The sequence below is a fragment of the Platalea leucorodia genome (assembly GCF_965183815.1).
Source record: "Platalea leucorodia genome assembly, chromosome: 3".
Classification (NCBI taxonomy): Eukaryota; Metazoa; Chordata; class Aves; order Pelecaniformes; family Threskiornithidae; genus Platalea; species Platalea leucorodia.
The window spans coordinates 105,638,541-105,661,315 of NC_138825.1; the positions used below are offsets into that span (position 1 = coordinate 105,638,541).

Here is a 22,775-nt window from a genome sequence, read left to right on the forward strand (position 1 = left end):
TCGCATTCAGGTGACCCTTCCTCCTAGCAGGATGCCCCCTTGCAGCCATCTACCACCTAAACGACTTGAGGTGTTCAGTAGTCCAAATTTTGCTAGTGCTCTGCTCGTGATGCTACTCCGAAGCACACAGAAATACACATAAAACACTCCAGCCCTGAGAAGGGCACTTGAGTTTCACAGCCCTGTTCTGGGGCTCACACCACCGAGAGTGATTGGAGCACTTGATCTCCTTTTAAGTGCTTTAATTTGGAAGAGATTCAAATATCACCTGCTCCCATGACACATTAAGCCGGTGTAAGCCTGTGCCGTAAGGCGGCACGATCGCAAACAAACACCAAAGGTTCCTGGCTGCAGATTAGAGACCCTTGGAAGTTTCAGGGAAGTTGAGGCTGAGGCACGCACATACGCGTGCATCGCTGAAGGCCAGCTGCACCGCACCGGCATCGCTACTGCAACTGGGGCACCGGCAGCCTAAGAATTAGGTTACGAAGGCGACGGAAAGCGGGGCCGTAGGCAAAAGCCCCTTCGGCACACTGAGCCGGCTGGAGGGGGCTCCCCCCGCTCCCCTCCCCCGGACCGACCCCCACCGCACCGGCCCCACCGCACCGGGCCGGGGCGGCGGGGCCGCCGCCTCCCACCCGCCCCGAGGTGGCGGCCGCCGGGAGCTCGGGGAGGCGGGAGAGGCCGGAGCGGGGTCAGCGCGACGCCGGTGAATCGTTTCACGTCTCCGGCAGCCGGCGTTTCAAAGGACCGCGGAGGCGCCCGGCCAAGCCGGCTGCAAACACCCCCCTCCCCGCGGGGAGAGCCACCCGTGACCGCCCCGGCGACCGGGGCCAGCGCCGCAGATGCCTCCGGCCCCCGCCGCCCGCCCCCGCGCTCCGGCTGCGCGCCCGCGGACTTTGACAACCGCGCCGAGCCGAGCCCTGCGCGGCCGCGGCGGGGCCGGTGCGCGGAGCCGGCGCGGGTAACGCGCGGGACGCACCCGCCGCCCGCCCCTCCTCGGAGGCCGGGCTGCGGCCCCGCCGCCCCTCCGGGGGCTGCCAGAGGCCGCGGCGGGCGGCGCGGCCCCTCCGACGGACCCGCGCCCCCCGCGGCGCGGCGGCGGGGGGGCAGAGGGAGGCAGCGGGGCGGGCGGCGGCGCGGCTGCAGCCCCGGCCCCTCCTCGCGGGGCAGCCCCCGGCATCACGCGCTCCCCAAACTGGAATCGCCGCCGGTACTGCGGCTCCGCGCCCACCGGCCCCCGCCCCGCCGCTCCCTCCGGCCAAAGCGGCCGCACGGAGCGTCCGTCCGTGCCTCCCCCCTCCCCGCCGCCGCTCCCCGCGCACGGCGGCCGCCGCCAGCCCGCAGCCGGCACGGGGCACCCCGCCGCGCAGCCCTCCCGCCCGGGCCGTGCCGCGGCGAGACGCCGCCACGGCGAGACCCCCGCCACGGCGAGACCCCCGCCACGGCCAGCGCGGCGCCGGGACGGGAGGATGACGGGGGAGGGCACCACAACGGACGGCGCGGCCGGCGCTGCCCGGGCACCTGTCCCCGACGGCGGCGGCGGTGCCCGCACGCAGCGGCCGGACCCGCCGCGCCGGCAGCGCCGTCCCTCCGCCGCCTGGGCGGGGGCATCCCGCCAGCGGCGCTGCCCGCCACCCCGACGGCGGCCGCCCCCCGCCGGCCCCCCGCCCCGTACCTTTTTCAGCGCTGACATTCTAGTGCATTATTGCCGCGGCGGGTGCGGTGCGCGCGGGGCCGCCGGTCAGCTGGAGGAGGCGCCCGGCCGGCAGCGGCAGCGGCAGCAGCGGCGGCGCGCGCCCAGCATCACCCCGCCGCCGCTCACCCCGCCGGGGCGCCGCCGCCGCCCGCTCCCCGCGCGCCGCCCCGTCCCCGCGCGCACCCCCGCCCTCGCTCCCGCGCGCGCGGCGGCGGCGGCGGCGGCGCCCGCCGGCTCTGCGCAGCCGCGCGCCCCCTGCCGGAGCCCGCGGGCACCGCGGCGGGCGGGGCGGGGCCCAGCGACCCCCCGCCGGCGGGACGGGCACGCCCCCGGCCCGTCTCCGCCAATGGCGCGCCTCCAGTCCCGTGACGGACAGGCGCGGCGGCGAGCAGGAAGGAGGCCGGCGCGGCGCTGCCGGCTGCGCGGGGCCGCCCGGGGCCATGGCCCTGAGCAGGAGGGAAGGTGAGGCCGGGGGCGCGGAGCGGGCGCGTCCCTGCTGCCGCGGGGCTGGGGGCAGAGGGAGCCTGGGGCGCGGCGGTTAACGGCCCCAGGCGCGGCCGCCCTCGGCCGAGGCGCGGCTCCGTCCGGGCGTGCGCTGCTGCCGCGGCTCCTCACGGCCGCGCCGCGGGACCCGCCGGTCCCTGTCCTCGGCGCCCGTCCCCGCGGGCGAGGGCGGTGGGAAGGCGGGGGTGGGCGGGAGGGGAGCCCGGGGCCTGGGGCCGCCGAGGGGGATGGCTCCCCGCGGGAGGGCCCCGAGGCGAGGCGGGGCGCGGGGGGCGAGCGGCGGCGCGGCCGCCCGGGCGGCTCTGGGCCCGTCCCCAGCTGCTGTCCGGTCCCCGCTGGCTCGGGGGCGCCGGGGAGCCCCTGCTGTGTGTCCCGGGGCGGGGGCAGTAAGTAAAAGTACTTCTTGGGCCGCAGAGTACTTGGGGAGGAACGCCTCCTTCCTCGGTGTGCGTGGGTGCTCGTGAGTGACCGCACAGCCTGGCTCATTTAAAGCCAGTTAGCACAGTTCTGAAATAACCACGGTACTGTGCTTGCGGGGGGGGGGGGGGAAGCCTTCCCCTATCCAAGCGTAACTTCAGTCCATTTCGTTTGCCTTTGTGTTTTATAAGACATGGCCTTGCGCAGGAGGAATGCAATAATAAAAATGCAGGTGTTCTTTAAGCGACGCCCCAGGGGGGTTGCGTAGGGCCGAGCTGTGAGAGACGGGAACGCTTCCCTGCTGTAGCGGCTTCGTGGCTGGCTCCTGAGTTCTCAAACAGTTCCAGCATCCTGAAAGCCGCCCCCTTCCTGCGAGGATAACAACGTGAGAGCGAGACCGAACAGCAAGGGTTAGTGTTTACGCTGTCTGCTGGCTGGCTGCAACTAGTGATGGTTTTGAAGGAAGAACAAAAACAGAGCAGCGTTCTCTGAGTTTCAGATGCAGCTTCACTGCGAGAAATGGAGAAGGCTGATGGAGTAACTGTTCTGCTTCTAGTGTGACTTACAAATTGATGTCCGCTGGGAGAAAGTTAGAGAGTCGGGATGAGTGAGTTTGTTCACTTGTAAATAAACGTGTGACTCTAGAGCTGAGAGTGGGGGAAACAAATTCCAAAGCATTCAAATTGTTTAAAAACAAAGGTCAAATAAAGAAATATTTGTTTCTGTAGGGTGGAAGAGAAAGCTAAAATGATCGTGCTGAGTGACTGTCTTTACTGTGTAAAGTTAGAAATCACTTAACTTTTCTTCAGCCACTCTAAGGAGTGATGACTTACAATTGGGAAGAAAATACAGCGAGGAATAAGGATGATGGGATGCCACGTGGTCACCCGGGATGAAATAACAAAATTGGAAGAGTTCACAACCTCAGCTGATCAGCCTCTGTAGCTGATAGCATATATGAAAACTGTTGACTTTCTATTGTGTAGAACTTTATACATTTTAAAAAAGACAGGTGTCTCAGAAAAGATCTGAAAAAGAGGGTTTAGATGCTTCTCTTTAAGGTTGGTTTTGCTCCTGTGTATAGGAGTAGGTTGAAGATGCTGAAGATGATAGACTTTTGTCTGCATTACAAGTGAACACTGGAGCTTTTTATTTTGTATTGAACTGGGCCATAATACAGAATAAATGGGGTGGTCAGCAGCTTGTCAGTCATGGGTCTAATTGTCAATAGAGAGAATCTAATTAGCTGAAAGGCAGTCAGCCAGCAGTGCAGGTAAGTGAATGCACTTCACTTTGCCAGGAAAGAGTTGGGCAGGTGTAACTGAGAAAGTGCAAAGTTTTTTGAGTTTTGTGGGTCTTTTCTGTTTTTCAGTTGCTCATGTACCAATGATTCATAACAGGGCTAGAGGTACTAGCAGTTGTCATTGTATGTATAACTGACAGGATGATTATCCTCTCTGGGACAGCTGGATTCATAGCTGTTAAATATCATCAATTGCACCTTTAAAGCTGTAGTTATCATTCTTGAAAGTTTGTGCAGCCCCAAGGTAACGCTATCGTAAAGGGTTATAGAGTGGCATTCCAGCTGCTAAAGGGTAAAGTTAAGATATTGGTGTAGGTGTAATAAACGTTGCCTACCTTAATTGCTAATAAGAAGTGATACGAAAGTTAGTATGCTGTACAAAGAGGTACTACAGGAAACTTCGTATTTGAGAGATTAAACTGCAAATCAAATGTGGCCAATTGATAGTCATTAGTAACAACAGTAACAAAAGATTTTAAACAGTGAGAGTATTGCACCAAGGAGTGCTGTTTTCATCTCTTTGCGGTGAGTCAAATGACTTGGGCTTGGGGAAGGAAGCTCATACTTGTAATAGGGATTGAAATGAGACTGCAGTTCCTTAGTTTTAGGGGTTTGTTGTTTGGTTTTTGGTTTTTCTTTTTTTTTTTTTTTTTAAATTATATTCAGATATTAAACAGCTTAATTCTTGCAGAAAAGCACAACAGGTTTTTCCCTTTTTCTAGTTTTTTGAGAACACCTTTGCTTCCTACAGATCTTGATCTTTTTTTTTTTAAACTCAGCATAATTTTTGGAAAACTTTGAGGCTTTTTCTGAGGAAAAAAAAAAAAAAGGATAAAACCTGTTTTTTAGGGTCGGTGTCTTTTCTTTCATCAATATATGTTTATCAGCAAGGGAAATATTAATTAGAAATGGGGTTTGATGCCAGACACTATTTTGTTTTGCTCTGGGAGAGGTATCTTGCCCCCCTTTCCCCTCCCCCCCCCCCCCCAAAGCAATTAACAATACATGTTGCTTTCAGTGACCAAGGATTTATTACAGCTTACCAAGATCTAAATTTTGTTTGGATTATAGTTGAATAAATCACGAATATCTGTTTTTTGTGATTAAATAGCGAAGTTGCACTAGAGCAAGTGTAATTGACTCTGCCATTAAAACCATTGCGGGGGGGCGGAAAACCTATGGCCTTTTTTTGTTGCCGACTTCAACCTTGTGCCTGGATGAGAAATCTAGCCAAGGAGGAAGGCCAACATGGTAATGAAAGAAGAGTCAGAAATTATAGATCCAGTGGCTTTGTATTTAGAAGGTCTGTGAGGGTAATTCATGGTCACGGGTAGCTGAATATGTAGAGCCTGACATAACGTAGTCCTCGGGGGTTCTGTGTTGGGCGGGGGGGGGGGGTGTGGGGGGGGGGGGTTGGTTTGGGGTTGATTTCTTTTTAGAAATTATACTTTGGAGCAATTATCTACTTTACAGTGAGATAGGATGGTCCACAAGAGATAGGTAGGACTCTGTCTAAACATACTAGGATATTTTTAGGAACAGGTGTATGTACATGTGTTATTTAGTAAAAGTGCTAAGTGGGGGAGGAGGTGATGTGTGCCATTTTGGTGTGTTGGTTTGGGGTTATTTTACCTTTTTAAACAATCAGTGTGTGATGTCCTTCACTCAGTGCTTGTTTTGAGCTTGTTATCAGTAGATTTCTGCAATCTATGGGCTATCTTGGAGCAATCCATAAAAAGTTAAGATTGTGTTGTGGTTTAACCCCAGCCAGCAACTAAGACCCACACAGCCGCTCGCTCACTCCCCCCACAATGGGATGGGGGAGAGAATCAGAAGAGTAAAAGAGAGAACACTCATGGGTTGAGACAAAGACAGTTTAATAGGTAAAGCAAAAGCCACGCACACAAGCAAAGCAAAACAAGGAATTCATTCGCTACTTCCCATGGGCAGGCAGGTGTTCAGCCATCTCCAGGAAAGCAGGGCTCCATCATGTGTAACGGTTACTTGGGAAGACAAATGCCATCACTCTGAACGTCCCCCCATTCCTCCTTGTTCCCCCAGCTTTATATGCTGAGCATGACGTCATATGGTATGGAACAGCCCTTTGGTCAGTTGGGGTCAGCTGTCTCAGCTGTGTCCCTTCCCAGCTTCTTGTGCACCCCCAGCCTACTCGCTGGTGGGGTGGGGTGAGAAGCAGAAAAGGCCTTGACTCTGTGTAAGCACCGCCCAGCAATAACTAAAACATCCCTCTGTTATCAACACTGTTTTGGCTACAGATCCAAAACACTGCACCATGCGAGCTGTGACAAAGAAAACTAAATCTATTCCAGCCAGAACCAGCACAGACTGTTATTTCCAGTGGGCAATATCTGTTTCCTTATATTTTCAGTTGTCTTTAGTTCAAAAGGTTGAAAACTGTTCTCTAGAAGCTTGCACTTCTGTTAAGACTTGCCTGATGGCTTAAATTAAAACTCCATTTATGACTAGAAAGAAAAGAAAAATTCTTTCTCATTGAAACTCCCAGTACTTTGTAATGATAGGATATTTGGTATAAGATTGATTTCTGTTATATGTATATGCGGGGATGCTTGCAGAAATGGCTGGATATTATGTTGCAGTCAAATATTGAAGTCACAGCGAAGTGTGATATACTTACCCCCATGAGGAAGGCTATGTAGACATTCAATTGTAGTTATATAATATGAACTTACAAAGATTCCTTTTAAATAAAACTTAAATGATGCACAGCCTTGTTGAACTTTTGCCTGTGCTCAGTGATGTTACCCCTGCCTGTTTCATGGTTGGTTTTGTAAATACTAGTATATTGAGCTTCACTTTAGTTTCATATGAGTGGAGGGAGCAAGCTGTCTCTTTAAAATTTCCAGATCTTTTTATCTTCAGTAACCTGAACTCTGAATGTTTGGGCTTTTTTTGTTTTGTTTTGTTTTTTACTGTTTTCAGCTATTCTTATGGCAGTGCTTTAGGCCATTGTAGTGCTATTTGTCTATTTTCCATGTTACCCCCACCATCTACCATAACATTTAACTTCAGCCCCCCTGTGTGGTATAGTTTGATGTTCCCTTTAAGCCATGTGCTGTTTTCATTTGTATAAGACTTCTTTAGGTTGAAGTAAAGTTTAAACTTGCTGAAATTTAGAAAGTTTACACCTGTGCTGGCAGGTGGTACTGGTCTTGGTGACCAGTGATGTTATAAGCGCACAGCCTTTTTTTTTTTTTTTTCTTCCCCCCAAAATCTGTCTCAGAAGAGAGAGTTAAAAAAAGAAGTCTCTTACAGCTATGGTTTACAGTTGGCCCACTTTGAGAGCCAGAATTATTATTATTATTAATAATAATAATATAATAATAATATTCAGCAAAGTTGAGCTTCTTTAGTAAGGGTGGGTGAGATATCTTCAGATGTTTTGAGTGAGGTCCGTTTGATTGTACCAGGTAAGATCAAGATAATGGTGGTGCAGTATGAGAAATGTTTTGTTAAGTATTGTGAAAGATGCCTGGAAAAATTGATAGCATGCACAAATTGAAATAATGGTGAAGATGCTCTGTTTTCCCAGGACTGTAGTAGGGAGTTACAAGGTATCGTACAAGGTTTCACTACGAGGCAGACAGGGTTCTTATGAACAGCTGGAACAAAATCCTGATGTTCTCATTGTGGTGGTGATGTAGCTTCTTATCATCTGTGCCATGTCAAGTCAGGTTTATTAGATGTCTGGGAGCTTGTTGTTGCAATTAAGGTGGCCTACTGAGAGATCTCTAAAGCCTTTGTTGAGACAGGATGGCACAATCTATTAGATTCTTATTGAACTACACAGTCATGCAGAATTTGCTGACAGATGTAACACCAGTCTCACTGATTTGAAGCTGCAGTGTGACACAGAGATCGTGCTTGGTGAACTTGAATCGGTTTTGTCTAAGCTAAGAAAAGAAAACAGATGTCTGCTTTTTGTAGCGAATAACTTCTGATTTGTGTCTGCAGCCGCTATGAACTGTGTTGCCTGGGTGCACACAGGTCAATCTTTGAGTGTAAGTCACTCTCCCACTGTGACTCACTCCTTAACTTAGGTGAACACATAAATGTGGGGTATGTAATCACTATATTCTTCTCCTTTCCTTCCTTTCTACCCTACTGACATGTGCTATATACTTAAATAACTCGCTTTTGTTTAAAAGTTGCCTCAAAGATAGGAGAATGGTATATTACTGAGCTTTGGATAACAAAGTGGTTTTCCATATATTATAAGAATTGGTCCTAGGCGAAAAGATAAATGGAGCCATGTTTTATGGACTGCTATATTAGAGCACAAAACTGGAGTTTTTAACACTATGAGGTTCTTGAACTGTGATAAAGAGTAAGACAGGAGTAAAACCTAGGCAATTAGCATCTGATTGTAATGTCTAATGGATGTAGAACACAAATAGATCCTGTTTCAGTGAGAATAATGTCAGAGGCCTTGAGATGAACCTCAACATCGTGAAGTTAGTATTACACACTAGATTTAAAACGGCAGCCTCTGAGCTTCTTGTGCAGCTCCCTGTGACGTTTTGGTTAACAACTGTACTGAGATGCAGACAGCTGATACCTAGTAGTTCAAGCACAGAATTCGTGGGACCTTGAATACAGGTAAATCCTTCTGTTATTTGATTCCCAAACAGTACATACAGGTTCTTCTTTTTCCCATTAAATATGTAACAAGAGCTTTAGCAGTTAAGAGTAAAACAATCTATGTTATATGGAATGTCAATGAGATCAATTGTAAAACTGGGAAAGACGACCATTCCTGTCTTACGTGTAGACATTCTGTCAAAAACTGTACAAACTTTTCCCTTTAAGCTGTCATTTGAGTTTTATGAGGCTAGTAGAACTAAAAGATTGTGTAAGGAGCTGGTCAAGTTTGTGATATCAGCATTTCACCATGGTGTTCCTATTCAGTCTCGATTCCAGAGTTTTGTAGTTCCAAAAAAGACAAAACCAAGCAACCCACCCTCCTTGATACCTGCTGACCCAGATGATAATAGGTCAGGGGGGAAATGGGGCAAACAGCCTTTGTTTGAAAAAAATGCTTTCTTTGCAAAGGCAGATAGTAAAAAGTAAGGTGCATGAGGCTGAGAGACTCTGCCTTCCAGACCAAAAGACCATTCTTCAGAATCAAGGTTTCTAACCTGTAGTGAGATCTTCATAGGAAACAAATTACTGTGTAATACAGGATTCCTTAATGTAATCAGGAGAGGCAGAAAAAGGACCAAGGCCAAAAAAACTCAAGCTTTTCAAACATGAGTAACAAACATGGGGTGTGTGTTTTATGCCAAGGGTGATTAAGCACTAGAAAAAAAAACTGATGTGAACTATTTAGTTCTTCCATTTCTTGAAGGGCCCCCAGAGTCTTTTGAAATATATTAAAAGTATTCAGACACAAGTTGTCTGTCTCAGTGTGGGTACGTGTGTAAAATTACTTCTTCCAGTCATTCAGACAAGATAGCCTAGTGCTTTTTCTGGCCTTAAGGTGCAGGTGAATTCCAGCCTGAAATTTGAAGCTGAAAAATTACTTGTTATCTTCCTCAAGAAAGAATTTCAGAGAATAACAGTGCTGCTCGGAAACAAGGACTGTATAAATTTATAGACAGATGCAGTTAAGTCTGAAGTAAACTGAAGGTGTTGTAGGTGATCTACAGAATGGCATCCTCTTTGACCAAACACAAGATCTTGTAAGCTGTTAGCTTCTGTGTTTGTCTACAAGTGCCTCTTTCAAGAGATAGCTTCAGCCTGAATTTTCTGCAGCAGATCTTTCAGTCCATACTTTTATCCTGTTTTGTCCTTTAGCTACTTTCGTAAGAGCCTGTTACCATAGCTTCACCTGCAGGATGAGGGCTGCTTGCAGACTGTGAACACAAAGCAAAATACTGTAAAATGGGAGGCTTCCTGTTCCTGTGTACATAAAACTGTACTTTGACCACAGCTAGCATTCTGCATATTTCATCCTTTTTCTTCTCCCCTTTGGAAAGATCAATTTTGTTATTCTCATGTTAGTGCTTTGCTTTGGTTTGCACGCTCTATCTGTGGTGGAATGGAAGTATGTCATTCTTGGCAAAGCTGACGTTGCTGGTAGCAGGAAAATTACGTTTTCCTTTTCTTCCTCCTGCCTTGAACAAGAGCATCCCTTCTTAAATATAACATACACCCTCATGATGATCTGAACCATCAGGCTATACAGGACATAATTGCATGTCACTGCATTCTTCTTCTTTTCCTCATATCTCTGTGCAGCTTGAACATTTTTTGGAAATGGGGAAGTCGTATAAAAATGAGGGAGAAGTGAGAGAATGATACCCTGTTCAGCTGCCATGGAATGTTTTGTTCTAGTTAATTCCTCCCATTTGTCTTTGTTTGATTTGAATCTGTTGGTAGTTGCTGAACTGGTATCCCATGTGTGGGAATCTTCTCTGCAGCTAAGTGATCTCTACTCAAAGATTTTTTGAAGTTAATTTTTAAATAGCTAGTCATTGCCCTCAGGGCTAGAATGTGTGTGTCTGTCTTAATCCAAACTTCTGGTCTCTGCCATTTCTAGTAATGGTTCTGGGGTCTTTGAGCTTTCAGCTGTGTCCTTTCTTCTGTTTGTGGGGTTTTGGCTGTGGGGGTTGATGATTGGAGGTTTTGTTTTTGTCTGGGAGCAATGTGTGTGTGGCTCTTCTTGTATTGTGAAATTCAGGTCAACATTAATAAATTTAATTATCCTCAGAGGTCCTGTGTATTGATTTCCATTGACAATAATGAGGGCTTGTACTCAGCGCAGTATCATCTGTACTGAGTACATCTTGGAGACCCAGTGGCTGGTCAGCAGAATTGGTGTCTTGTATACACTGGGTCTCTGGAGGGGTGTCTAATGTATAAATGGAGTATGACACCTTGCATGTGTCTACCATTAGGCATCCTAACTGCAAACTGAATTTTTCCCCTAGTGTCTGAAATATAAACTAAGTGTTTTTGTCTTTTTGAGACTTACGGAGCCATGACCCAAGAATCACTGTGTGTTAGGCCAAATAAATACAGAGTGAAGACCTTTGTTCATCAGTTTGACCATCTGAGCAACTCCTTCAGAAAGAATCCAGAAGACCTAAAACATGAAACTCCATCCTGTATGGTTAAAGGGCAAGTAAGCTTTGTGGGGAATGGTTTAAGGGAATGGATAGTAGCTCCTAGCCAGAAGTGATCATCAGTCTTCCAGCTGCTAGCTGGTAAGAATGGCAGTCTGGCTAACATTTTCTGTATGTAGCAGTCTCTTAAAATTAAAATGCTTTTACACCCTGTTGCTTTGAGTCCTAATGAAATCCAGGTATCTCTTTTTCAAAAGCCGCTCTTTTTCAAGTGGTCCCCTTGAGCATCTCTGGTCAAGAGTTGACTGTCCAGCCATGATTAGAGAAGAGGAGATTATCCAGGCAGCAGGGTTGTTACACCAAACTAGTCAAGGCCCTAACCAATCTGCTCTAGTTGATCCGACTCTGAGCTTTAGGCTGAGACTAGATGATGTCCAGAGGTCCCTTCCAACCTTAATGGTTCTGTAATTTTTGTGACCATTCTGTAAAGTAACTGTCCTGTCATGGCCTTTGTAGGAGGTGTAATACTTACATAATAAAAGAGACTTCAAGGATTTAAATCCTTTTGAATATGAGAGTAATTCTGCACTAACAGAGGTGAACTGAACCTTTTAATGAAGCCTTGTCCATATGTTCTGCATGTGGGTTATCATTCTGTCTGCTCCTTCCGTCCTCTTCTGTTCTGCTGTACTATCTTTTCTTCTGCTTTAGCAGAAATAGCATGTTAACGCATCTTACACGTGGGATGGTTTCAGAAGAAATTCCTGACTCTTCCCTTTTTGGAAAACTCTTCTGTTTGTAGGAGTGAGAGACCAAGTAGGGCAACTTGCAAGCTTCACAGAGTTCTAATGTGTTCAGCGCTCTTGATGCCACTTATTTTATTCTTGCTGCCCAAGTTGCATTTGAGTAGGCAGAAGGCAACCAATTGAGAAGTGTGGTGGGGCTGCTTACAGTATGTATGGCAAGTAGCCAAAAGTACGTGGCAAGTATTCTCCACAGAAATGTTTTTGAGGAAACTGTTGCCTCCTACACTCAGCTGGACAGCAACACTTCTGATGTTGTTCAGAACTTTATTTGTTTAGTTATTCAGCATGCCTTTGTTACAGTCTGTAGTCTTAACTGAGTTTTAAGTCATGCTGTCAACCCCAGGAGAACCTTTATAAATCTGTAGTGCTGTTCCAGTGTTGGCATGTGTGTGTTTGTGGGTAGTAGCTTATGTGCATAAGAAACTTAAAGTGGTGTCGATTTAATACATAGATGCCAAACAATGTATTTATTTGAAGGATGCTTTTTACTCTTCTTGAAAAATTGTGGTAGAAAGATCCAGGATGTTCACAATTTATATCACTGGCCAGCATGTGTTCTGCACTCTATTTCTTGGAGTTATACTTTGCTTTGTTTATATTATGTCAAACTATAGAGACCTGGTGCTCTTTCAGTTTTCTGGTGTATATGTACTTCACTATTTCCACACATGAGTTGTCAAGAATTAGCCATGGAACTAGTTTGGCACCTGTGGCAACTTGTTCTCACTTCTGGAAATACTGGCTCCTTTTCATCACTGAGGAATTCCTGGAAAGATATGTCTTCTGGTGTTACTTCAGCTCATTGCACAGTAGGAACATTTAGTGCTTACAATTACAGGCTGGGTATTTTGATAGTGTTGCATGTTTTCAGCTGGAAAGTGAATTTGTTTCATTTTTGAAATCTGAATAGCTTACTCAGAAGACAAGACTAGAGTATGTAAGCTTTTCACATTTGTAGATCTATTAGAATTGAAGTTTTCTACTGAAAACAGTTGGACTAGATGATCATTGTCTGATAAATTTAGGCCAACAAGAGGTCTAAAACAGGTCTTTGAAGTTAAAGCTAGCAAAAAGGAGTCATCACATGTCAAACAATACCAGATAAGTTGCCTTTCATTAGGTACACTAATGGTGCACAAGACAGACATTTATAAAGAAAGAGTAAGTTCCTGTGATGATAACACAGAACTCCAAGATACGGTGGTCCCTGGGCAATGCTCATCTAACAGAGAGCCTTAGAGCTTCCTCCGGTTGTCACTGTGTGACAAGATATTCAGAGCCATGTCTTCCTTCAGTAACATGTAGCTATGGGGAAATTTTTCTTCGCATTGCGGAGTACATTCCCTATAGAACTCAGAAGGCATCTTTAGTCTTCAGTCGGTTGGGAGTAATGAGCTATCAATTATACCTCAGAGAAATAGAGCCATGATAAGCTACTGTGGTAGTTTTTAAAGATTTACCATGGTTTGAATGAACTGAAGTCGTCTTTTTGTTAATTCTTGCCTGGTCTATGCCCTGTAAAATTTCTTGGATTACTATCTGCTGTCCCAGATTTTGTAGGGAAGTAAGGACATTTGAAAGCAATGCAGAGCTAATGCTAACAAATATTCTCTGTTGCTTTCAGCTGCATCCACATCGCTGCCAGTTCTGGCCCCTAAACATCTTAGCTTATCTGCTTTCCTCTCTCACTTCCAGTTTCTCATCTGTTAGTTCCAGAGACTGCTTTGTTCTAAGAGGAGAGATATATTTGCAGTAGTCTGTGCAACAAGGCTTCCCTTTTTTCCCTTGTAATTGGTGTCTTATTGCTGTTCACATTTCTTTCCTGTTCGATTACAGGCTCAGTTCCAGAGATAATTCCCCTCAAACTATTCTTTCTCTTCCAGAATGGAACGCCAGGTTTTGTAATATGTGAATATGATTTTCAAGAATGTCTTCAAAAACATACCCAGTAGAATATATTAAATTAAATCCCTTGTACTTAACTCTGTATGTAAATGTGGCAATTTTCGTTGGTTCTGGCTCCAGTGTATCCCTCATCCTTCTGTGATCTCCCTTTTCTTGAGGTCTTTTTAAAAACACATCTCAAAATTGTATATGCTTTTTTAGAGACATCAGTCTGCTACGAAAAGTGGAAAAGTGTTCCCAGATTGATCTATTGAAAGACCACATGAATCTGTACAGATCCTTCATCACTTATGTTGACTAGAAAACAACAGCAACAAATAACCATATGTATTTGGCTATGCTATAGGTACGGTGAGAGCAAATCTTATTCCATTTTGGAACTGTGATAGCTTAGATTATGTCTCTGGTAGTAGATATTTTTCTTTGAATGTTCTTTATTGCTAATCTCCTGTTGAGAGGTAGTTATTTTTAAGGGTTTGAGCTGTTCTTACCAGATGGACTGATCTCTGGTGCTGCATAGTGCCAAAGACATCAGGTTAAGGAGAGTTTTGAATAGGCGAGAAAAGCTGCTCTGCAGCATCAGGCAAGACCAACCTCCTGTGGTTAAGCTCATGGATACCACAGGATATCTTTTTTTAAGTAATTGCAGCAATAAAACCCTGAGGAAAGAGCATCCTTTGTCATCTGAAAAATGTTTGGTAGCTCAGCTCCGAGACCTTAACTGCAAAGCAGAGTGCTGCTTTGGAGCATGGAAAGCTGCTGAGTATGGCAGGATAGATATTCCTCAGAGCCTCATTTCCTTGTTCATTGATAAGCAGGACAAACATGTTCAAAAAGTTTTGGGCTGCAGGCAGATTTTTTTTTTTACAGGCTAGAATATACTTAGGATTCCAAATAGTTCAGACTAAATCAGTCAGTTTTTCAGCTGCTCTCCAGTGATACCACCTTCTTCATTTTCCCAAGGAAGGTGTACTGCTGGGATACATTGCTTCGTGCTGCCTTCAGAAGGCTCGAAATACATCAGGTTCCAAGCAGGGACCTAGTCATGCCTAGGTGTCACCGCTGCTCTTTTCCATTCTGTTGTGGTTACTGGGAATTACTAGTCGTCTTAAGAGATGACTTTGCAGCGCTGAGACGCGCTGACACGGGTGTGAAAGCTTTGCAGGCAATAAAGAACTGCCCCGCTCTGCACCCAGCTGCTGCCTCCTGCGTCTGCTGAAAACTCCAGCCTGTAAGATTGGATGCTGCTTTGGTGTTGGCTGCTGAACCACATCTTCGCCGAACTAAATCTATCGCTGCTACTGATCTGGATATTTCTTTCTAAGCAAGAGAGATTTTTGTGAAAGAATACTTTCCTTGGTATTCACCCCCTCCCACGGCAGGCATTGTTTCAGCTTGCTTTCTCCAGCATAGGTGCTAGAGATGGGGAGAGCCCCATGTGAATGGGAAGGAATGAATAGATCAAAATTGGTCTTGTATTGCTTTCTGAAGCAATGCTAATGTGTGTATGAGCACAGTCCCTATATTTTAAAAAAGAAAGAAAAAGAATGAAGTCATTTTTTGGTGGGGGTAACTGAACAGATGACTAGAGAAATCAGATTTCAAGATGGAGAGCTGTATCCAATCCACTGTAGCTCTGAGGAGGCTGTCTCTCCTCAGCAGATTCAGAGAAAACATTTTTCCATATATAGATTCATCAGCATCTCAATGATCATTTGCTTTGGAAGAATAGCTTCCTCAATACAAGTGCTTGAATGTTAGTTTTGTGTACTGGTTTTGGCTGTGCTAGAGTTAATTTTCTTCATAACAGCTCCTGTGGTGCTATGATTTTTGGATTTGTGGTGAAAACAGCATTGATAACACACCAATGTCTTGGTTATTGCTGAGCAGTGCTTACACAGCACCAAGGCCTTTTCTGCTTCTCACCCCACCCCACCAGCGAGCAGGCTGGGAGGGGACACAGCTGGGACAGCTGACCCCAACTGACCAAAGTGAAATCTCATACCACATGACACTGGGATCAGCAATAAAAGCTGGGGGAATGAGGAGAAAGGGGGGATGTTTGGAGTGATGGAGTTTTGTCTTCCTAAGTAACCGTTACACGTGATGGAGCCCTGCTTTCCTGGAGATGGCTGAACACCTGCCTGCCCATGGGAAGCAGTGAATGAATTCCTTGTTTTGCTTTGCTTGTGTGCGTGGCTTTTGCTTTACCTATTAAACTGTCTTTATCTCAACCCATGAGTGTTCTCACTTTTACTCTTCTGATTCTCTCCCTCATCCCACTGGTGGGGCAACTGAGCGAGCGCCTGTGTGGGGCTTAGCTGCCGGATGGGGTTAAACCATGACATTTAGTAATGGCTCTACTGGAGTTCATTAAAATGCTGCAGTGTTAGTAGCAGTACTCAGGGAAAGGATCCAGGATAAACCTCTCAGATAACTTACTTCAGAGTCAGAGATCTGCAAAGCGCAGTTAACTTTGTCTTATACTGCTTATTTCTGTTTACTTTCTCTAGTTGTCCTCTGAGAAGAATAATTGTGGATTTTGTCTTTGTAGCCGTAGAGTATCTTGGCAAGGGAACCTTATGAAAACAAAATACACAGTCACTTGCTGATGTCTGTCTTTCTCGGAATGGTAGTCTTTACCAATAACTTGCAAAATCGATTTTGCTTAATTGATGGGGACATCACTGGCAGCTTGTCACAGGTTTTTTTTGTGTCACTAAATGATGGATAAGTGTTGAAAAACTAAAATTCAGGCTTCATAAGCAACGCTTTCTGCACAAGTATCTTTTCAGGCTTACATCTTGTCATAGGCCTTTCATAAAGTCACTGATTATTCAAGAGATTGGGCACAAGCAAAGAGTAAGTGGTCATGTGTAAACTAGTAAGAGCTCAAAAAAAAGTCGAACAAGACATTCTCCCCCATAGTCACTTACATGACAGTTGAAGCATATCGCCAAGGTACACGTGGAGATAAAGTTTGTCTGTCAAGGACTGGTGGTTCAAGGATTTCCCAGCTCAGTGAAGGTGATTTTTTTCCAGTTGTGAAGGGAAGTAATTTATTGGAGAGTTATGTGATGATAGTATTTTCTTCTGTTAAGCTGCAGTAGGAGCCATTTTTCTTATAGCAACCTAAGTCCTTTTCTCTTGGCAGAAATACTTTGTTAGTATTTTGCACCAGGTTGCTTGTATAGTGTCCATACACTGTATATTAAATTTAAGATTGCAGTTTAGATAACAACATGGTTTTCTTCAAATCTCCCTTTTCCCTTCTCCCCCCATCCCTCAATATCTGCTTGACCGTGTAGAACTCATTAAACTGGGGGTGTTGTTTTGCAATAGATAAAAAATTTCTTAGTATTACTTTATACTTTTATATAATATGTAATTTCAAGTGATTGAAATATGCATGGATCCACATAAAGATGATAGTTTTGTTGATGAGTAGATTATTTGCATATATTTCTTTTCTTTAATCAAACGATGCTTGCATTTGAGTAACTAGTAGCAGATTGCCAGTGTCGTCAGAAAGGGGCCCATAAGAGGAAGAGGCGTATAAGAATACTGCTAATTCTGTAGAAATAATTGGGTTACCATGTGTTTCTGCTGCTGTCTACTTCTACTTTTTCTGTGTGATTAAGTAGTTGCAGCTTACTGATTTTTGAATGATTCAATTGCAATGCCTCTGTGCCAGAAAAGACCTGCATTTTCAGCAGCCTTATAACACTTTTGTAGGAATATACTTGTTTTAAAATAAACTTGAAAAATTGATGTGTGTTTAGTCTGTAAATGTACTATATTAATTTATTGCCAAAAATGTAATCAAATAAAAGTCTTTAACCTTGCTAGTGAATTCTGGAGTTTTAAAGCTGCTTTTCTAACTCAAGTTTAGGACTTTAATATACTATTTTGAGCTTTACCTGTGAGAGGTAGGGACTACTGAAGACAGACTTGCATGGAATCTGAGGGAAACTATCTTATATCAATTAGTTGTGGGTTTTTAAAGTCTTAAAATACCTTTAAAACGCTGCATTTCTTTCTGTTTAAAAAAGTTTTCTTACCCCACAGTGTTCATAGGGAAGGTACTGAAACGACTCTACGCTGAAACTTCATCATCTTCTCTTGCGCATACTTCAAGCAGAGAAGAGGAGGCTGATCTCATAAATCTGGGCTCAAAATCCAAAGAAAAGAATTCAGATAATGTTCAGACTTCATCAGCAGATGCTAGCACGTCAACGGATAGACCCTGTGAATCGTTTCAAGGTGAGACTGCGTAGTCCTTTTTCTGATAATATGCTTTTAAATATAGTTACTTTACTTGAGAACAGTATAGTATGTACTTTTTTCATCTATTGATACCAACAGACAAATTTGAATACAAGCGTTAGTGGTACTTAATACCTAGAACGCTTGAGGTCAGTGCTCTTGTGAAAGCCAAGAAATAGTCTCGGTGTATATGCATGAATGCAGCATTTAACAGTAGCTAATATGAAACTTAAGTGTAAAGTATAACTGTCTTTGGTGTAATGTCTGTTGAATAGTGAGAAAATGACTTATACTGGTACAACTCTGCTGAGGTATTAGAGATACACCCAAAGATTGGTGGGAATACATGATCCAGCACTTCCTCCTGCCCTCATGTTGCAACAGAAACCCCATGGGGAATGTAAACTCAACAGAAGGCAAATATCAATTCAGGCACTATGTTAGTACCCTGCTAAAGAGCATTATTTTGTGTGTGTTTATGCAATGAAAGTGGCACATGAATATTTTGACAGGTAAGTAAAAGACTTTTTTCAAATGGGTTGTAGAATGTGGATGCTATGCCAAAAGATGAAGGAGTTGCAAAATGAGGTAGCTGTGGTATTACTTGCCGATGAAAGGCTCTGTGCATAAGTATAGAAAAAGTGTGAATTGCTTTGTGTTGTAGCTCATCTAAAACCACATTTTGCCATAACTGAAAGAGGTTATTAAACTGACTTGAAATAAATAAAAAGGCATGTTTTCCAAGAGTATAAAAAGCTTTCTCTAGGGGAGGTGCTCAGCTAGACCTGTTACTCCCAAACAAGGAAGAACTGATTGTGGATGCAGTCCGGGGCAGGAGACTGAAGTCCTGAAAGAAGTGAGCAAAATGAGTAGTAGGATTAGAACCCTGTACTAGAGAAGAACAGATGTTTGTCTTCTTCAGGGATCTGCTTGGTAGGATTGAATGGAAGACTGGTCTGAATTGCAAAGAAGCTCTGGAGAGCTGGTTGATCTTCAAGAATAACCTTCTCAAAGCACAAGAACGGCTCATTTTGACATGCATAAAACTGAGCAAGTGTGGCAGGATGCCTCACTGAGCTCAGATGTGTCAGGGAGCAGCAAGGGGAAGGTGAAGGAAAACTAGCTGGGACAAAGCAGTCACAGAAGCTGTGTCATCACTGTGGAAGCAGTCCCACAGTATCTGAAAAAGGGGAGCAGAGCATGTCCGGTAACAGTAACCAGGTTCAGCCAACGGCCCAGTGACAAGGCAGGTCTGAGGTCAAGCCAGTATGTAAAGTGTCTGAGTCAGGGTGTGCACAAATTGGGGTGTGTGCCCAGGCACAGGCATGGCTGCAGTCTAGCTCAGCCTGGGAGCTGCTTAAAAGCCTCAGCTTAAAAGCAGCGCCTGAGTAATGTGAGGGGAGCCCCTGCTGAGGTGGGTTCTTACAGGTCTTTCATAAGCGTCTCTTTCTTCACAACAATCTGGATCAACAGCTGTGTGATATCAGAGCGGTGCCCGTAAGTGCAGGCAGCTAAGCTCCTAAGAGGGAGGTCTGGGCCCTTACAACACAAAAAGGAAATACAGAGGAGGTGAAAGCAGGTATTAGCTACCCAAGAGAAATATAGAGATGTTGCCTGAGTATGCTGGGATGGAGTTAGGAAGGCCAAAGCTCAGCTGGAGTTGAAACTCATGAGGGATGTGGGAAGAAGCAAGAAGGGTGGAGGCAACAACTGGAAGGTTAAAGAAAATGTGTGCCCACTGCTCAATGAGCAAGGAACTAGTGATAGAAGACAAGGAAAAGGCTGAGGTAATTAGTGCCTTTTTTTGCCTGGTAAGATTTGTCCTCAGGCCTCCCAGGCCCCTGAGCCAAATGATAAAGTCTATGGGAGTGAAGCATCACCCACAGTAGATGATGATAGCTGGGGAGCAGTTACGCCAGTTGCACAATTGCATGTCAGTGGGACAAGATGGTGTGCATCCAGGGACGCTGGCTGATGTCATTGTGAGGCTAGTTTCTATCCTCTTTGAGAAGTCATCGCAACTGGGAGGTTCCTCAGTGACTGGAAAAGGCAAACTTCGTACCCATTTTCAAGAAAGACAAGAAGGAGGGTCTGGAGAACTGTGAGCATGTTATGGAGTAAATCCTTCTGGAAGCTCTTTCCAAGCATGTGAAGGACAAAAAGGGAATTGGGAACAGTAAGCCTTGATTGACCAAAGGCAAGTTGTGCAACCCAGTTGCCTTCTGTGATGACATGACTGCCTTGTAGATAGGGAGGGCACAGTGCATGTTCTTTAATTTTTTAGCAGGGCCTTCAACATGGTCTCCCGTAGTATTCTTATAGCTAAGAAGGTGAGGTATCAACTGGGTAGGTGAATGGTCGGATAAACTGCCAGGGTCAAAGCATGGTGGTCAGCAGTACAAAGTTTGATAGATGGCCATGTGCCAGTGACATACCTTGGGGATTAACACTGGAGTGCAGATTCCTGTGTCTGGCATGGAATAACCAACAGTACAGGCTGGGGGTAACCTGGCTGGAAGCAGCTCCCACAGAAAAGGACCTAGTGGTTCTGGCAGATGCCCAGTTGAACATGAGTCAGCACGGCATCCTTGCCACGACGGCAGCTGATGACATATTGTGCTGTATTAGTAATGTAGCCAGCAGTTTGAAGGAAGCAATCATTCCTTTTGTGAGACCACGCTGGAGCAGCATTTGTGAGTCTGTACTGGAAGTACTGTGACCAGTGGGTTCCTTAGTAAAAGAAATGTAGTGACAAAATAGAGCGAGTCCAATGGAGGGCACTAGAATGGCCAGAGAGCTAGATGACGTTATGTATGAGGAGAGACTGAGAGAATTGAGTTTGTTCAGTCATAAGAAAAGAAGGTTAAGAGGAAATCTCATTACTTCAACTACCGAAGGGGAAGGAGGAGTATAGAAAAGACTGAGCCGTGCATTTTTTGGAGGTGCTGAGCAACAGGAGAAAGGGCAACAAACAAGTCGTGGCAAGAGTAATTCCAACTAGATGGGGGAGGGAATTCCACCTTGGTGGTGATCAAACATCAGTAATGGGCTGCCCAGAGGGAGTTTTGGTATCTCCATCCTTGGAGGAGCTACATACTGAACAGTGTGCTACAAAACTTGATCTAATTGGGTCAAATTTTAATGGAGTTTGGGCTAATGACCTCCGAAAGTCCTTTCCAACCTACATTACTCTAGAAATCTGTGTTACTGGGGGGGGCAGGGGTGGGGTTTTTTAATGGAAAAAAAAAAAAAAGCCCCCCACTCAATCTGTAACAAGGATGGCTAGTAACAAGTTGGCTACAGGGCTTTCTTGCATGTGTCTGTGGTAGAATTTGCTTTTGAAGGATTGTGTGGCTGTTGTCCTGTATTGCATCCCATTACTGCAACAGAAGATTGCCTGGAAATCTCAACTTGTTGCAGTTCCATTTGTTTGATGCCCATTTTGTTTTTCTAGATCAGTAGTTCTAGCACTTCTTTTGTGTAGTAAATAATGAGGCATGTTTTCAAAAGGCTGATAAAGCATTAAGCTTATTCTATAAAATGATATTTGATAGCATTGGGAACTAATTGTTCTTTCAGAATAGGTAACAGACTGTTTATAGGCTGTATAATGAAGACGTTCTAAATAAGCATGAGTATGGAGTAATTTCCTAAGCTAAAAACACCTTCATTTGTAGCAAATCTGTACCACTCCTTATAAATTAGGCCCTGCCCAAACTCCCACTGAAGTGGGAGGTGAGGGGGAGAATTTAGTTGACCTTGTGATGTGTAACTCCTCTGATTGTTTATACCTGGCTCCTAATACAGTGTTCATCAAGTTAGTGAAACAAAAGCTTTTGACCCAGAATCCTAATACAGGTAAAATATAGCTCATGGGAAAGGGAACATGAAGCAAAAAGAACAGTTCTGTATTTAGGATTTTCACAGCAAAGCAACAAGGCTGTTCTTGAAATTAACAGCAAACTAACTGAGCTTGTTTTCTGTTGGAGGCAAGCAAATGTTACGGTAGTACAGAAAGGGTTCTGCCTTGATTGATGTTCTACAGATGCGTACTAAAAAAAAAAAAAAAGAATCCTTGAAGAGGGTTGCAATGATAAACTCATAGGCAAACAAGAAATCAGTTACCCATCTGTGAAACCAACAGATAACTTAACCATTCTTCTCTGGTTGTGATTTCATTTAAATTTAAGGAGCTCTTGCATGAATAGCCATTTACATGTTGTGATTTTATGGCACTGGACACTGAAAGTACGTGTTTAGTGATAGGCTGTAAGATTTGGAGCTATAAACTGTGTGGCCTTGGAAAAGGAAAAAACATAAAGGCTTTGAATTTTTTGATCGTATACTATTTTAAGTAACTTCTTTCCTGTACAGCAGAGGTTATGGGCATAACTACGAAACAGCTGATCATTTAAGTAGCAGTAAAGACTGGACAATGGACAGCAGTCAAGATGGACAATGGAAAATTAGAGAGATTTTTTTTGTGTAGGTATGAACTCCTTCCTAGTTTGAAAGTGATTATTTCAGTCCTACAAAATCTACTGAAAAATTTAATTGTGTCAATAAGAAATTGAGGATTTCTTTAAAAAGAATTATTTTCTAACATTCAGTAACAGCTTTTACTATAAAACTCACACAATGTTCTACTTGCCTTTGAAAGTTATTTTTAAATTGTGTAAATACCATTACTGATGCACAAGCTAACCCCCCCTAGATTCTTATATTTATTGGAATGCAGTTTGCAGCATTGCCTTAAACGTCTGCATCTT

At 44.9% G+C, this 22,775-nt stretch overlaps 1 protein-coding gene across 3 annotated transcripts in view; it reads left to right on the forward strand.

Moving 5' to 3' along the window:
- The first annotated feature begins 2,083 nt into the window (after positions 1–2,083).
- ERICH1 (glutamate rich 1) overlaps positions 2,084–22,775 on the forward strand; it is a 72,682-nt gene continuing 51,990 nt past the window's right edge. For 2 of the 3 annotated variants that reach the window (XM_082307969.1, XM_082307971.1), the window contains exons 1-2: positions 2,084–2,161; positions 17,809–18,003. In XM_082307969.1, the coding sequence (XP_082164095.1) occupies positions 2,140–2,161; positions 17,809–18,003 (217 nt within the window). In that variant the 5' untranslated portion in view covers positions 2,084–2,139. The remainder of the gene's footprint in view (positions 2,162–17,808; positions 18,004–22,775) is intronic. The other variant, XM_082307970.1, reaches the window with a different exon arrangement.